At 39.4% G+C, this 18,150-nt stretch overlaps 1 protein-coding gene across 1 annotated transcript in view; it reads right to left on the minus strand.

Moving 5' to 3' along the window:
• Positions 1-850: 850 nt before the first annotated feature.
• The window catches only part of mms22l (MMS22-like, DNA repair protein), a 163,327-nt gene continuing 146,027 nt past the window's right edge, over positions 851-18,150 (minus strand). Inside the window, exons 21-25 of the mRNA XM_043685419.2 lie at positions 13,907-14,118; positions 11,959-12,128; positions 6,760-6,856; positions 3,423-3,590; positions 851-1,085 (exon numbers count right to left, since the gene is read on the minus strand). Coding sequence (XP_043541354.2) covers positions 998-1,085; positions 3,423-3,590; positions 6,760-6,856; positions 11,959-12,128; positions 13,907-14,118 — 735 coding nt within the window. The 3' untranslated portion in view covers positions 851-997. The remainder of the gene's footprint in view (positions 1,086-3,422; positions 3,591-6,759; positions 6,857-11,958; positions 12,129-13,906; positions 14,119-18,150) is intronic.

Here is an 18,150-nt window from a genome sequence, read left to right on the forward strand (position 1 = left end):
CGGAGCACCCGGAGGAAACCATGCAAACACGTGGAGAATGTGCAAACCCCACACAGTCACCTGAGACTGGAATTGAACCCGGGTCTCTGGTGCTGTAAGGCAGCAGTACTAACCACTGAGCCACTGTGCCATGAAGGTATAGGCAAACTTTGTGTTTCCTGTGAATAATCATCTTGGTTCCATTTTCAACATCCTCTTCTACAGTTGAGCCCATTCATTGCAATGCCATGTTCTACATCAGCACAGTACGGTAAGTACAAATTAATTCAGATCACCTATTGTAGTGATTATACTGAAATTATTTTCCCAGATGCAAGTATGTGCTAGGCTTTATTAACAAAGGCTTCCAATAACACCAGAGGTCTATAGTGTCATGTTGTATGCACACAAACCTAAAGTTCACATTTTATTTTAATAAATTTGAAATATAGATAGGACTTGTGACAGGAGCATGACATACTCATAAAGGCTAAGTAATGATGAAACGTCTGATTTCAGAGCATAGTTTTAAGGGACATATACTGCTCGGGGCAAAAAAAAACTTGAGTGAAGGGTAGATGAGAATTCTCAAGCTGAAAGTGTTACTTCTGGATTTATTCCCTTTAATTCGTCGAGTTGATTCTGAGCTCAAATTAGGCAACACAAATCCATTTCCACTGCATGAATTTATGTCCAATATTCATGAATACAATACACAATCAATTTCAATAAAACTCCAAGAAATCTCGACACTGATTCATTCCCACAACTGCTGTATATTTACATTTGTCTGTTTTTGATTTGTAAATATGATTGAAATCAACTTTGTCGAGCAGAGTTCTGAAGGCAGCCAAAAGTGGAATTCAAAAGCTTTGCTTAAAAAACTTTTATCTCAGTTGATACGTCACAAAAAAAAGTATAACACATTTAAGCATCCACACATATTTTAAAATTTTTTACAGATTATTTCAACAATTCTTCAAGTGCACCCAGGAAGCTTTCACAAACCACATCTGTCTTAGGCTTTGTCAGATACTTTTTCCAAGTTGATGATTTCAGCTTGTCCTTCCTCCCCTAGAAGGACCAACAATCTTCTGTAGGCCTCCCTGTAATACATTGAGAGAATATACTTTCAGGATCAGATGATACAACCAAACAGAACATGACTAAACAAAAGCAAAATATTGTAATGCCAGAGATCAGAAATAAAAGTGCTGAAGAAACTCAGCAGGACTGGCACAATCTGTACAGAGAAAAACAGACTTAACGTGTTCACTACAATATGATTTTTCTTGTGTTTTCTCTCCACAGACATTGCCAGATCTGTTGCATTTCTCCAATATTTTGATTTTAGTTCTAGATGTGACTTTCATGGTGCAGATTACTTTCTTTCATGGAGGAAAGAATACAGTGAGCTTTTAAACAAATTCTGTGGTTGCGAATCAAAGTGCTATTTCCTTTACACAATTAATAATAGAAAAGACATCAGAGTTTTTTCAATGCAGTCGTTTTTCAATTATCTAACCAATGGTACATTTGCACGCTTGGTCACTTTTTAAAATGCCACTCATCATGTTGGAGTACATTTATTCCCTTCTGATGAATATAGCTAAAACATTAAGTTGCACATTTTCTTTACAGATGCTGAGAAATCTCTTGGGCATCGCTAACAAGTTGTATTGTTGAACACAAATTTCTTGTACAACAAATTCGTGCCCCTTGCTTACTGAAAGATGCCTGTACTCATTAGGATTCAAGTTTCAGATTAAAAGGTAGCAAACTTCTTTAAACCAAATGCTGATACTTTATACTCTAAATATTTTTTTTGTCTTATAAATTAAGGAATTTGAACCAAGTGTGTAAAATCCTTTTTTCTCTTCTTGTACACAGGAGGGACAATTTGTCACCTGCTTGGTACCTCCCTGAAGTGCTCATTCTTTATACAGGACTCTAAGGAATGAGAGTTAGCGGGCTTTTTGACCAGTAGCATCACGACCCAGCATGATTTTCATTGAAATCTACCAGACTGTATGAATCCATTGAGCCCTACACAGTGTGTTTACCAGTTAAAACATCAGAAAAATCCAGGATACTGGCTGCTACTTCAAGATTGATCCTATAGCATTTCTCAGAGAAATGGTGTTGTGGGAGGAAGTTTTAGTTTTGTGCATTGACTGAGTCAAGAAAGAGAAAATACATGTATTTCCAAGCACAATACTTGAGCAAAGTATTTTGCAAACTTGTGCAAGTGTAATTTCCAAGAGGGGACAATGGATAGCATTCAGTGTGAGGAAATCTTGGGAAAGTACGCTCCTCAGCCTGACCAAATATGAATACACAGGAAATGGTATAACAAGCTCCAGCTAATATGAAGTGATGTACAGGACAATGCATGTAATTACTGATTCAGCAAAGAAGACTGAAGCTTTTAATTTTCAAAGGAATTAAAATTTAAATTGTTCTATATCAAAATACAAGACTACACAATACATTAGGTACATGCGCTTTCATTATATAAAGCATTGCTAAACATTTCAAATATCGGGATTTTGCTTTGTGGATGGCCACAGCAAGTTACTCATGTTCAGGAATATTCCCTTTTCACTCTGAAACAATATAGCATGTTCTTAGAACACTTTCAGATCTTGGCGATGAAGATCTGAAGCTTTCATTATTTCTACTTCCAAGGACTGAGTGCACATAGTTTCTTGGATAAGGAAGTCTAAATATTTATTTTGTACAAATCTAATGTACCTTTTAATTTATGGTTGGCATTAAACTGAACTCTACAGAGTAATTCTGTGGTTGCCATACAAGCTAGAAGTAGGCAATTCAGCCCATCATCATTCAGTAAGATCATGGTTAATCTGATTGTAACCTCAAAATCTTATTTCTGCTTACCCTTGATAACCTTTTAACTCCTTCCTGAACAAGAATCCATTTATCTCTACCTTAAAAATATTCAAAGACTCTGCTCCTAGGTATGCAGTACATTACCCGTATAACCATTGGAATCACAATGTGTTTCCTCGTTCAAGTTTTTTTCCAAAGTAACAGACCAGTTTTAATTGAAGCCATTGATATAACCTTTTTCATTATTCGTTCATAAAATGTGGGCATTTATTGTCCAACCTTAATTGCCTGAGGGCAGTTCAGAGTCAACTACATTGCTGAGGGTATGGAGTAACATGTAAGTCAGACCAGGTTAGGATGGCAGCTTCCTTTCCTAAAGGATATTCGCGAACTAGATGAGTGTTTCCTCAACAATTGACAACGATTTCATAGTCATCATTGGACTCTTAATTCCAGATTTTTAAAAAAATGAATACCATCTGCCAGGGCAGGATTCGAACCCAGGTCTCCAGAACTTTACCTGGGTCTCTGGATGAATAGTCTATCTATGATGAAACTAGGCCTAAGATAGTACTGAGAACTTGGCTTACCTTTGTGAATTGTTCCTGCCCAATCCTCGCTTATGTTCAGTGTCCTTGAGTGTCTGACTTAATGTGGGAATGAGGTTAATAACCAAGTTGCAATTCAAGGCTGTTATCATCTCCATGATGCTGTACACCTGCTGATCATAGATCCCAAAATATTCCTGGATGAACTGTCTGGAGAAGATTCAACAGTTTCCGTCAATATGTTAGGAACTCAAATGGAATGACAAGAAAATCTATTAAAGTTTTATAGCTAATTGCACTGGTCAGACCATATTGTACACTTCAGGAATTTTGTTTGGTGTTTATGGAATTGACGTGGAAATGAATTAAGGATAAGTGTTGTGTCTTAAAAGCAAATGACTTGGCAAAGGCTTAAAACGCCATAGTCTTAAACAGTTAAACAACAGCTTTATTTGTTCAAAAGCAAAATACTGAGGATGTTAGAGATCTGAAATTAAAAGAGAAATTGCTGGAAATAGATCAGCAGATCTAGTGGTATTTTTGGAACAAAAAACAGGAGTTAATATTTTGGGTGTGTGACCTTCCATCAGAATGCTTACAATGTATTAAAATGCTTACTGGGAACTGCTACATGTAGATGTAGTCAGATGGACATTTCTCCCACCACAGGAAAATAACAAAAGGAATGTATCAGCAATAGCCAGGTTTAGAATGTGAGCCTGAGTCCGAGAAAGCTTGTCAGCCACTGCATCAGAAGGTTAATCAAAAAAAGTTGAGCAATTCCAGCATTATGACCAATGTAACACAATTCTGTGCAAAAGCAGAAGATTTTCAGGTGAAAAGGCGTAGTAAGTGTGTTTCTTTCAATTTCATACACTGTATTCACTGCTCACAATGTACTCTTATCTACAATGGACATCCAAATACAAACTGGGTGTGACCACAATGCAGAATATCTCTTTTCAGTTCCTAAGCGTGACTCTATGCATCCAATCACTTCTCCATTTTGGTCTAAAGCTGACATCTCTGTCCTCAGTCTGCCAACAAGACTCAACATAAACTCATTGTCAAGTGCTTCATGAAACAGTGTTCTGAATTCAACATAATACCACAAGAAATAGGAACAGGAGTACGTCAATTGGCCCCTCGAGCCTGTTCTGCCATTCAATAGGATCATGGCTGATCCAACACTCCTCACATCCCCTTTCCTGCGTTTTCCCTATAACCTTTGATTTCCCTATTGATCAAGAATTGGTCTATCTCAGCCTGAAATAAAATAAGGACTGTGCCCCCACAGCTCTCTGTGGCAAGGAGCTCCAAAGGTTCACAACCCTCTGAGAGACAAAATTCTTCATCTCAGTCTTAAATTGATACCCCTTTGTTCTGATACCCCTATGGTCTTAAACACTCTCATGAAGGAAAACAAAGCTCTCAGCATTTAACCTGTCAAGCCCCTTCAATGCCCTTTATGTTTCAACAGGATCAACCTTAATTCTTCTAAACCCCAGTGAGTAGAGCAGCATTGTCGGATAGCACAGTGGCTAGCACTGCTGCTGCACAGTGCCAGGGATCCGGTTTCGATTCCTGCCTCGGGCTTCTGCGTGGGTTTGCTCTGGGTGCTCTGGTTTCCTCCCATGATCCAAAAGATGTGCAAGTCAGATGGATTGGCCATGCTAAGTTGTTCATAGCATTAGTCAGAGGTAAATATAGGGTAGGGGAATGGGTCTGGGTGGGTTAGTCTTCAGAGGGTTGGTGTGGACTTGTTGGACCGAAGGGCCTGTTTCCACACTGTAGGGAATCCGACTTAGAGTCCAAACTTGTTTAACCTTTATCTTTGCTCATAGGGACAATCCGTCCATATAGAGGAGCATCCTAGAAAACCATCTCTGAACCATCTCCAATAAACCAATAGCTTAAATAAGGAGATCAAAACAGCTTTCAGTACTCCAAATGTGGTCTCACCAGCACCTTGTGCAGTTACAGTAAGAACCCCTACTCTTATACTCCAATGTCCTTGAAATACGGGCCAGCATTCATTAGCATTCCTGATTACTTGCCGCATATGTGCTAGCTTTCTGCATTTCACCCACTTGTACCCCCATGTTCCTTTTGCTGCAGCTTTCTGCAATTTTTCTTCATTTAAATAATACGCTTTTGTTCTCCCTTCCAAAAGGACCAACTTCACATTCACCCACATTATACTTCATTTGCCAACTTTCTGCCCATTTATGTAACCTATTAATATCTCTGTAAACTTCTCACAACTTGTCTTTCTATATTCCTATTGTCTGCAAATTTACCTATACTTCATCTGCTTTCTTCTTCCAAGTCATTAATATATATTGTAAACAGCTGCAATCCCAGCACTGATCCCTGTGGAGCCCCAATGTTGCCAATCTGAAAAAAAAACCCTTTATCTCTACTCACTGTTTCCTGCCCATCAACCACATCTCTCTCCACACTACCATACTAACTCCAACATCATGGTCTCTTGCGTTTTGACTTACCCTTCTGTGCAGTACTTTGTCAAACTCTAGTTTACCAATCCTTTGGTATGGCTCCAGAATCCAAGGATTTTTGAAAAATTACAACCAATGTGTCTACTATCTCTGTAGCTACTTCTTTTAGGAGCCTAGGATGCAAGGCTTCAGGGACAAAGGACCTATCTGTCTTTAGGGTCATTAATTTGCCCAATATTACTTCTTCAGTGGTGGCAATAGTACCTGCACTTAATTCTTTCCCAGAATATAAAATTTGACCTACATTTTGTTTCCTTTCTGAGCATTTTGCAGACAGCAGTATCTGTTGCAGATTCATCCTATGTTTTATTTGTTTCTTTTCTTGTCTTATCACCATTTCCTTTGGTCCTGGATGCCATTCAGTTCCTTCTGTTTCCCACAGATTTTTTTATTCTTGCCTCATCCATTCCTTGCTCAAAACCTATTACATCTCAGGTCATTGATTTGAAGTGCTTACTCTATATCTCTCCGCAGATGCTGCCCAGCCTGTGGAGGGTATTTCCAAGATACCTCTACTGTATCTTTTGATCTTGAAGAGTCTGTAGTTACATGAATTACACTTAAATTACCTTATTGTGGTTAATCTGTATAGTAAATCCATCCCTCGAATAATCATTTGCTGCTGACTTAACTGCATGCTTTTCAGCTGCCTAAAATACTTCAGAAGGATACATGCAAAAGGCATTGAATGTCCAGTACAGATCTCAAATGAACTCTATCACTTCAAATTCAGACTGTGTCACAGAATAACTAAATAATGGACAGTACGCCACACTTCTGACAGAATTAGTTCATCCACTCTTGGTTGTGCACTTTAAAATAATAGATCATATCCAGGAAAGACCCAATATAATACCAACCTTAGCAGAGAGGTCAAGTGAGGGCAAACTTGACATGAAGTTGATGACTGACAATTTTCTATTATACACTGCATGACCTCAGAGGTCAATTTCTTCACTGAAAAGAAAAGGATATGACAAGAATTACACAATGTGCAAAAGGAAACGTTATTTAAGGTACAGTTCTTAGATTTTCACTTCTGGTGGCTGAGGATATTTCTCAGCAGCGCCCAGTTCCCACATTCTGCTACTTCACTAATTAATGCAGAAAAACATAATGGATACGTGACTGTCCGGCAAGTTTACTCATGCACTCCTGAATCTAAGGAAAGTTCAAACTCTGATGCTGGAACCCATAATCTAAACTGCAACTTCAATATGAAGGAGTTACAGCATTTACAGAGGTCCCACCTTTTGGATGAGACAACGGACATAGGCCCAAGCTGCCTGTTCAGATACATGTTCAAGATCTTAGAGCCAGAGATGTACAGCACGGAAACAGACCATTCGGTCCAAATCGTCCATGCGGGCCATATATCCTAACCTAATCTAGTCCCACTTGCCTGCCCCGGCCCATATCCCTCTAAACCCTTCCTATTCATATACCCATCCAGATACCTTTTAAATGTTGCAGTTGTACTAGCCTCCACCACTTCCTCTGGCAGCTCATTCCATACATGTTCCACCCTCTGCGTGGAAAGGTTGCCCCTTGGGTCTCTTTTATATCCTTCCCCTCTCACCCTCAACCTATGCCCTCCAGTTCTGGATTCCCCATTCCAGGGATGAGACTTTGTCTATTTATCCTATTTTATGGCACAATTTGCAGGAAAACAGTTGTGTTCTCCCAGAGTGTTAGTCAATGCATATCCTTCATGTTATCTTGTCATGTGGGACCTTGCTGTGGAAAGATTAGCTGGCATATCTTCCTGTATTTCACTAACTCTACTTCAAGAGTATGTCAGTGACTCTACTTCAAGAGTATTTTGTTTGTTTGGGGTGGTAAGTGACAAGTAATGTTTGACCCACACAAATGCCAAGCAAAAATCCTCTCCAATGAGTGAGTATCTAATCACCTCTCCTTGACATTCAATTGCATTACCATCACAAATTCTCCACTGTAAAAATCTTGAGGGTTACCAATGACCAGAAACTGAATTAGACAACCCATATGAATACTGTGGCTACTACAGCAGGTCAGAAACTAGGAATCCGGCAGCCAGTATTTCACTCTGCAAAGCCTGTCCACCATCTACAAGTGCTGTCCATCATGGATGGAATACTGATTGCTTCCCTGGATGAGTGCAGTTCCAATAAAGCTCTAGGAAATCACCATCCAGGAAAAAAGCAGCCCACATCCACAGCCATCCTCTCCCATTACCACTGATGCCCTGTAGCAGCAGTGTGCATCATCTGGAAGATGTATTGCAGAAAATTATAAAGCTCCTCAGAGCAGCATCTACTGAACTCACAACCACTTCCATCTCAGCGAACAAGGGCAACAGACTTACACTTCTGGTGACTGAGGATGTTTCCCAGCAGCGCCCAGTCCCCACAGCCTGCTAATCACTAATTAATGCAGAAAAATCACAATGGACACATGACTGTCCAACGGGTTTTAGAGTGCACATTTGCTTATGCAATCTTGAATCTAAGGAAGATTTAAACTCTGCTGCTGGAAGCTGAACACAATCTCAGCTACAACTTCAGTTTGAAGGAATTATTGCATTTGCAGAGGAAAACCACCAACTGCAAGTTCCCCTCCAAGCCACTCACCATTTTGTCTTGGAAATATATCGCCATACCTTTTGTGTCGCTAGGTCAAAATCCCGGAACCATCCCTAACAGCATCGTGGGTGCACCTACACCAAATGAACTGCAGCAGTTCAAGAATGCAGCTCACTACCAACTTCTCCAGGGCAGATAAGAATGAGCAATCAATGCTGGCGCAGACAGCAATCCCATGCCCCACGATTAAATTTAAAAAAAGAAAAATCTGTGAACTGCTTTAGGGTTCTAGACAGTTGCCAATTCTTTCTTTCGTCCACAGTATAACAGAAATCATAGAAATTCATAATAGTGTCTGAAATCTTTTTGAAGAAATGAAAGACTTAATAGCATCTTTAGCTCTAAATTCAAATGGAAGTTCAGTCACCAGGACACAATCTGTAAAAAATGGCAACAACCATGACACACATAATCCAAAATCTGTTGCTGGATATTTATTATTCACAACTACTACAGTGACCTCATCAACTCTCTTGCTTATGATTAGGAAAAAAATTTAAATTTTTGCTCCTATGACCTTTGAACCTGAACTGGAGATTAGCATGAAGCCACGATTCAAACATCTTCAACTAAAACAGTCACTTCAAACAGCTGTCATGGTGGTTATTTCTTTAAAAAGAAATAAAGGAAAGGCCTAAGCAATACAGAAATATGATGCAAGCTTCGTTATTTAACTATGTGTTTTTTCTGCTTCAGGAATACGAGACACAGTGTGGTTACTTAACTTGACATACAGGATTTTATATCTAACCTTATAGAACAGGAGGCACCAAATGCACAGTCTAGTCAAATTAGATTAGGTAGGAAACAAAAACTGCACATTGTGTAAATTGAATGGGCAGATAATCTAGTTCTGTATTTCACTTCAGTGTATTCTAAGAACGGTAGCTTATGTGATTTTCAATGCCGAATATCTAAGATATGCCCCAGCACTTAGCCTGATTTGCAAAGCTTAATTAATCTATGTTGCAATGATCAAAAATATCTGACAAGAATTAAAAATACTTGACCAAAATGAATGACTGTAATACAAACTGAATCAGATAAAAAAATTCCCATAAAATTCTCATTATTTATTTTTGCTTTATTTCATTTTAGAACATGTGAGTAGGTTCAGCATTGACTGTTAGTCTGCCTTAGCTCAGATGGTATCCAATAATGTCATGATGTGACAAAGGAAATGGCATCATTTTCAAAATTTTAAATAGCTATATGCTACAAACGCTACATTTAAAAACTCGAGTGTTTTTTCTCTCCTGGGAATACTGTTTAAGTTCTTAAAAAAATCCTTACTGTAACATAATTAGGCCAGCACACCCCAAAAACAGGCGACTCCAGCTTTAGATGAGTCTATCATTCTTCATCTACAAGTGTGAAGGCAATAGAAAAAGGTCAGTGATGCACCATTTTCCCTGTTGGAATGTAAACAAAAGAAACACTGATTGCCAACAGGTCTGACTGCCTGCCACACAACTGCAAAGCAGTCATTGCCCAGCTGGGCATGTTAGATACATTATGACAGCACAGCATCTTATCTTGGGAGATGAAAGGACAAAGTAAATCTACTTGACATGAGTTAAGGTTATCCTACAGTTATATGTTTTACATCTTCAATTTAAGACTCAACTTAACTCTCTAGTTGTGGATCCTTTATTTTTCATTTCTTCGGCTAAAGTCTAGTGATTAAAACTCCACAGTTCAAATGTTACATACAAGTTGCAAACTTCACTTCAGGCGAATGAACGAGACACCAAGCCCAGGAGCTTCCACTTCATTCCTCTGGCTTTTTCAGGGGACCTCCAATTGGAATTGATGAAGCAGGCACTGAAGATGATGGAATTTTAAGTTCAAATTATATTATTTAGAAAGTTGAGTTTTGTGTTACGTGAATATTTTTAAAATCGTGAATTTTTATAATTTACTAATAAACTCACTAATTTTTTTTAAAAAACTCATGGTACAGGTCGTTTTGTTAAAATGCGTGTTCCCATCAGTGCAAATTGGCTATAATGTGATTTGACGAATTGTGGACACGGTTTGGATAACGCGAACTTTCTACGGAACAGGCATATCATTTTCTATTAGCAATCTTCGGCAGAGTGATTTTCTCTAGCAGTTTTCCATAGTGCAAGGTTGCAGAGGAACACAACTGTCACGTTACAGAGGAATGACCTGTGTGTGAAGACTGCTGCAATTATTGCCCATCCCTGATTGGCCTTGAGAATGTCATGGGAGAGCAGTCAACTTGTGCTATTACAGTCCATGAGGGAGTTCTTGGATTTTGACCTAATCGCAGCAGAGGAAGGGTGGTGTGAACCAAAATCAGGACAGCTGTGACTTCAAGGGGAAATTGCAGGTGCCTTCTGGGTGTTAGGGGTTGTGGGTACGGAAGGCAATGCTGAAGAAAACTGGGGGAGTTAGTGCAGTACATCTTGTAGCTGGTTCACACTGCTACAACTGTACATCAGTGATGGTGGAGTGATTGAAGGGTGAAGGTGGTGCATGCAGGTCCCACTGAAGTGAGCTGTGTTGTCTTGAATCATACTGAACTTCTTGGAGCTGATCCATCCAGGCAGCTGGACAGTATTTAATCAATTCCTCATTTCTGCTTTGTTAAAGGCCGATAAGACTTTGGGGAATGGGTAAGTGATTTCCTCAAAGCACAAATCTAGCCTCTGATGTGTTCTTGTAGCTAAAATATTTGTTTTTTCCAGTTCTGTCTTTGGTGAATGGTAACCATCAGGATATGGATGTGGAAGATTTAGTGATGGTAATATCATAGAACATTAAGAGATGGTTAGTTGCAGATGTACAGACCCTATTGCGTTAAAGCTGGCCATTGCCTGGCATTTCTGTGATACAAAAGTTACCTCCAACTATCAGCCACAGCCTGGACGCTGCATATCAACATTGGTCTCCAACCTAACCAGTAAACAGTTTCATGGCTTTTTAAACTTTATTTTCAGTAAATTAAAATCAGGCTATTCACAGATGGTCATTTGACACTGTGATTCAAAAGGTGAGAGTTCCATTTTCTATTGTACAGGTCAAACTTTACCAAGTTAAATAAAATTAAAAAGAGGAAAATAATTAAGTTAGATCCTTGGAAACACATTTGAGAGAAAAAGAGGGAAAAGATTTTTTTCAAAAGAAAACACAATTTTAGGTACAATTTATAGCAAAATTGTCAACTGTCCCAAAGCAGAAACCGTACATACTTTTCTGTCCTCTATTATTTCCATCTTTTGAGAACTTCAGAGAGTCAACTGAATGCAACAACATTGGTGTTACAGAAACATTTGCTATTTAACTGCTGGTTTCCTACACTAAGAAACAACGATATGGTCTAGCAAATGCATTTGTTTTGTTTGTAGACGAAGGACAGAAACATTAAGACAAAATCAATTGTCAATAGGAGTTCGTGAGAAAACATACCTTGTGGTTCGTTCACAAATATTAAACATTTCAGAACAATAGGCAGGAGTAACTTTGCCTCACTGGCTGCATCACTACTTTGGTTTCTTCTGAACAGTTCATGGATGAATGACAAGACCGCTGCTAACCGAGGAGGAGGAGCATGAGCTCTGAACTGCATATAGTTTTCACTGCAGGGAATAAGATATGACAAAAAGTTCAGGAGTTGCAGAAACTGCCCATGCACTCTAAGTATTGGTGACACGGTGGCTCAGTGGCTAGCATTGCAGCCTCACAGCACCAGGGACCCAGGTTCAATTCCAGCCTCTGGCGACTCTCTGTGTGGAGTTTGCACATTCTCCCTGTGTCTGTGTGGGTTTCCTCTAGGTGCTTCGGTTTCCACCCGTAATCCAAAGATGTGCAGGTTAGGTGATTTGGTCTTGCTAAATTGTCCATAGTGTTCAGGGATGTGTAGGTTAGGTGCATTAGTAAGGGGTAAATGTAGAATAGTAGGATATCGGTCTGGATGGGTTACTCTTCGGAGAGTCGGTGTGGACTTTTTGGGCCGAAGGGCCTGTTTCCACACTGTAGGGATTCTATTCTATTATGGGTAGCACAGTGGTTAGCACTGCTGCCTCACAGCGCCAGAGATCTGGGTTCAATTCCCGCCTCAGGCAACTGTCTGTGTGGAGTTTACACATTCTCCCCGTGTCTGCGTGGGTTTCCTCCGGGTGCTCCGGTTTCCTCCCACAGTCCAAAAATGTGCAGGTTAGGTGAATTGGCCATGCTAAATTGCCCGTAGTGTTAGGTGAAGGGGTAAATGTAGGGGAATAGGTCTGGGTGGGTTGCTCTTCAGAGGGTCGATGTGGACTTGTTGGGCCGAAGGGCCTGTTTCCACACTAAGTAATCTAATCTTAATGTTGAATATCTATGTAAATTACTACAAAGCCATAACATTCTCACTTGTGGTAATCATTTGTTAAAGAGATTGTATCACAAAAAGGATAGCCATTTCCAGAATATGGCTAATGATATTGAAGATATTCAAAAAAGAAGCATTGTGAAATTTCTTCCACTGGACAGTGCTTGGCCCAGTATGTCTGGGATGACAGAATGCCTTACAAGCAATTTTATTTTTCAATATTAATGGGTGGGACTATTTACGTTTGAAGGCAAATTTCACCATTTCTTTAATGAAAAAGCATGTTAATGGAGCAAATTGCATGTTGCTTTTGAAAGTGTTGAATGACACAATGAGACTGTGCACATTTTTTTTAATAGACAGCATTGAAAGCATGGACGATTTGTTCTTGAAGGTACCCAATCCAATACCAAAATAACAGAATATCACAATGTTTCATGAAACTAAAATACTCTCTACAACATCTTTAATCCTCGCAAACTCTACAGACGAGTGACAAGAAATCTAAAAGTATGTAACAAAATTCTTATGAATTAAGAACGTTCATTTTAAAGACATCCAAAATAAATTGTTGAGAATGTATAATTCAAGTTCAACTGTACTTCCTGTGACTTCAGTATAAAGTTCACTTGATCTAAAAGTGGAAGGTATCAGTGAGTATTTCATTTTAGGTCTCACTCCATCCATTATCTATATATCATTAACCATTGCTTTGACTACTCTTTAAATAGACTCCTGCAGCAAGCAGACATTAATGATCAGGTATGACGCTGCTAATAATTATGACAAGATCGTTCAGGCCCTTTTTATTGAAGGCTGATGATTGACATAGGACTTATAGGACCACAAAAGAACGTTACTAAGACAAAGTTAAATATTTTTTGATTTACTGCCAATATTCACTGAAGCTGGCTGAAAATACATAAACAATAAATTGATGGAAATCAACTTTTCGAGTCATTGGTAAGCTATTTTACAATTTGACAAATACACTCAGCTGCTGAGATAAGAAAACATTGATCTTAAGAGGATTTAAAAATTTCTTACGTTATAACAAGAAGAACGGCCTTCCTCAGAGTCTGACCTTGAGGCATTGCTATGGATTCGCAAAGTGCAAGTAAGATTGGATGATTCACAATGCCCGAACCAGTAGGAGATGATGGAAGAAAGCGACCAAAATATTGCTGAATAATATTTCGCAGCTGTTGTTTAACATATGTAGTCTGAACTGTAGTTTGTCCAATGATAGCTGACAGTCCCTGCAAAGAGAATTTCAGGACACTCAAATGAAATCTAACTTATGATTGGCTTGTCAGGCTATGTCGCTTTTGGTCCGGCTTAGTAACAGCAGATGCCAAGATGGCTACAGGTTGCTTGCTACAGGTCTGCTCTACATTCTGTCTGACAATGCAGCCAAGACAATGTCGCCAAGATAGAAAGTTTATTGTTCAGAGACAAGTTAGAAAAACATTTTCAGGTCACAGATGTGGCTCAAAGTGAAGGACTTATTATGAAAGAAAGAACTGCTTTTGTTTAAAAAGCTGTGAAGAAAAATAATAGTAAGCACAACAGAAGCGTAAAAAAATGTTAATTTATGTAAAGCTTATTGTGAAATCAAAACAGCATCAATCATAAAGTTCAGATTAGGCTTGACAGAACCATTCCACTCCAGAGCTCATTACAACCTTGGTTCAAATGTGAACAAATAAACGAAATACCATCTAGCCTTGACATCAAGGTAGCATTTGACCAGGTTTGGAATCAAGAAGCCATGGTAAGACTTGAATCAATGTGAATGAGGAGCAAATTGGTCCATTGGTAACGTTTGTTGCACTTGGTCCTTAGCTTTATATGCCTTGGCCTCATGAGTGCACATCAAAATACTTCTTAAATGTTATTGTCTTACAAATTTTCTACATTACAAAAATCATCTCAACTGCAGAAAATTGTTGGAGAAGTTCCCCAGGGAAGTATCGGAGGTCTAGCTGGGGTGATCTCTAGATCTCATTCTCTGTAAATTTAAAAATGAGGAAATTTGCTGAATATTCTACCAAGTTCCATTCCATCGATAACTCCTCAGATAATAAAGCAATCTATGCCAACACGCAACAAGCCCAGGCTGGTAAAAGCAGTTAGCTGATGAGGATCAAGTAAAATTTGCACTACACAGGTAGGAAATAATACCATACACAACTAGGTAGAATCTAACCATCTCCCCATAACATCCTCCAATCATCAACACTCCAGATATCATCATTAATGAGAAACTTAAATGGACTAATCAATTAGATACTGTGACTAATAATTTGACCTAATGTAAAGCAGGTCAAAGGCTGAGAATTCTACATTGAAGGACTCAACTTGTGACTACCCATGTGGCAGAAGTGAGGAATGTAATGGAATACTCACCACTTGGCAGGATGAGGGCAGCTCCAATAATATTCAAGAAACTTGATACAATCCAGGAAAAAGCAACTGCTTACTTGGTAACAATCCAGCACCTTAAACATTCACTTTCACCACAGCAACGTTAACATGTATCATTTACAAGACATCGCACGGTAATACTCCGAGGCTTTTCTACAGCACTTCACAAACTCAAATCCTTCACCTCCAAGGATGTCTTTCAGTGTCAGCCAAGGCTCAGCAGCACCCAGCCTTCATGTCTCAAAGATTTATATTCAGGTCACACCATTGGACATGAGTTTAAAAAAAAGGTCAAGACTATCACGCAAGTGTCGCACCTGATGGGGTTCCACTCTGTCATCAGTGCTGTCTTCAGGATGAGATATTAAACCAAGACCCAGTTATGCTTTCAGGTGGAAGTAAAAGACTTCAGGGCAATGTTTTGACAAAGAACAATGGAAGCCTGGTCAATATTTATTACTCAACCAACACCATGAAAACAGATAATGTGATCATTATCACCTTGCTACTTATTGGAGATTGCTACATGCAAATTGCTATTGAGTCATAGTCATAGAAGTTGACAGGACAGAAAAAAGGTTTTTGCCAGTCAAAAAGAAGCAGCCAACTATTCTAATCCCGTTTTCCAGCACTTGGCCCATCGCCTAATATGCTTTGGTATCTCAGGTGCACAAATACTTCTGACACGTTATTGTTTTCCACATTTTCTACATTACAACAGTGATTGCACTTTAGAAATACTTCCTTTCTGTTTAAAATGAGTTGGGACATTCTGAGGTCATTAAAGGCTCTACACAAATGTAGTTCTTTCTTTCATTCCTTTTCAGATGTACAAGGGCAATAGATACTTCAAAGCATCACCACACACAAATGACCCTCCTAGTCAGGTACATTGAGACAACAGTAAGCCATTCATCAACTCAAGTCTGGTTCACCATTCTAGATCGTGGCTGATCATATATTCAAAGGTATATTACTGTGCTCTTTCCATATCCATAAATTCAAGGTAATCAGGCACGGTTTTGTGAAAGATAAAACATGTTTAACTGGGGTATTTCAATTATTTCAAGAAATAACATGTACTGTCAATGAAGGGGAACCATTGGGATTTACTGTACTTAGATTTTCAAGACATTTGGTAAAGTGGCTCGTCAAACATTATTGCGGAGCATACATGACATAGAGGTTAATGTAGTGGGTGATAGGAGTTTGGTAAGCTGTACATGTACAGCATCTCTTTGGTCCAACTCTTCCATGCTGACCAGATATCCTAACTTAATCTAGTCCCATTTGCCAGCACCCGGCCCATATCCCTCCAAACCCTTCCTATTCAAATACCCATCCCGATGCCTTTTAAATGTAATTGTACCAGCCTCCCCCACATCCTCTGGCAGCTCATTCCACACACGCACCACCTTCTGCGTGAAAATGTTGCCCCTTAGGTTCCTTTTATATCTTTCCCCTCTCACCCTAAACCTATGCCCTCCAGTTCTGGACTCCCCCACTCCAGGGAAAAACTTGGTCTATTTATCCTATCTATCTCCCTTATGATGTTATAAATCTCTGCAAGGTCACCCCTCAGCCTCCGACACTCAGGGAAAACAGCCCCAGCCTATTCAACCTCTCAAATTCTCCAACCCTGGCACATCCTTGTAAATCTTTTCTGAACCCTTTGAAGTTTCACAATATGCTTCTGATAGAAAGGAGACCAGAATTGCACGCAATATTCCAAAAGTGGCCTAACCATCGTCCTATACAGCCACAATATGACCTCCCAACTCAATGCTCTGACCAATAAAGGATCAAAACGCCTTCTTCACAATCCTATCTACCTGCGACTCCACTTTCAAGGAACTATGAACCTGCACGCCAAGGTCTCTTTGTTCAGGAACACTCCCTAGGACCTTACCATTAAGTGTATAAGTCCTGCTAAGATTGGCTTTTCCAAAATGCAGCACCTCACATTTATCTGAATTAAACTCCATCTACCACTCCTCAGCCCATTGACACATTTGATCACGATCCTGTTATACTCTGAGTTAACCTTCTTCGCTGCCTACTACACGTCTAATTTTGGTGTCATCTGCAAACTTACTAACTATACCTCCTATATTCACATCCAAACCATTTATATAAATTATGAAAAATAGTGGACCCAGCACCCATCCTGTGGCACTCCACTGGTCACAGGCCTCCAGTCTGAAAAACAACCCTCCACCAACATCCTCTTTCTCCTACCTTCAAGCCAAATGGCTAGTTCTCCCTGTATTCCATGAGATCTAACCTTACTAACCAGTCTTTCATGGAGAACCTTGTCGAACACCTTACTGAAGTTCATATAGACAACATCCATTGACCTGCCCATATCAATCCTCTTTGTTACTTCTTCAAAAGACTCAATCAAGTTCATGAGACATGATTTCCCATGCACAAAGCCATGTTGACTATCCGTAATTGTCCTTGCCTTTCCAAATACATGTAAATTCTGTACCTCAGGATTCCTTCCAACAACTTGACCACCACCAACATCAGGCTCACTGGTTCTATAGTTCCCTGGCTTTTCCTTACCATCTTACTTAAACAGTGGAACCATGTTAGCCAAACTCCAGTATTCCGACACCTCACCTGTGACTATCAATGACACAAATATCTCAGCAACGGGCCCAGCAATCACTTCCCTGGCTTCCCACAGAGTTCTGGGGGTGCAGCTGATCAGGTCCTGGGAATTTATCCACTTTTATGTGTTTCAAGACATCCAGCACCTCCTCCTCTGTAATGTGGACATTTTTCAAGATGTCACGATCCATTTCCCTACATTCTATACCTTCCATGTCTGTTTTTACAGTAAACACTGACATAAAATA

This window comes from Chiloscyllium plagiosum, unplaced genomic scaffold (genome assembly GCF_037043375.1).
Source record: "Chiloscyllium plagiosum isolate Xiang-an unplaced genomic scaffold, Cpla_swu_hap1 HiC_scaffold_3, whole genome shotgun sequence".
Lineage (NCBI taxonomy): Eukaryota > Metazoa > Chordata > Chondrichthyes > Orectolobiformes > Hemiscylliidae > Chiloscyllium > Chiloscyllium plagiosum.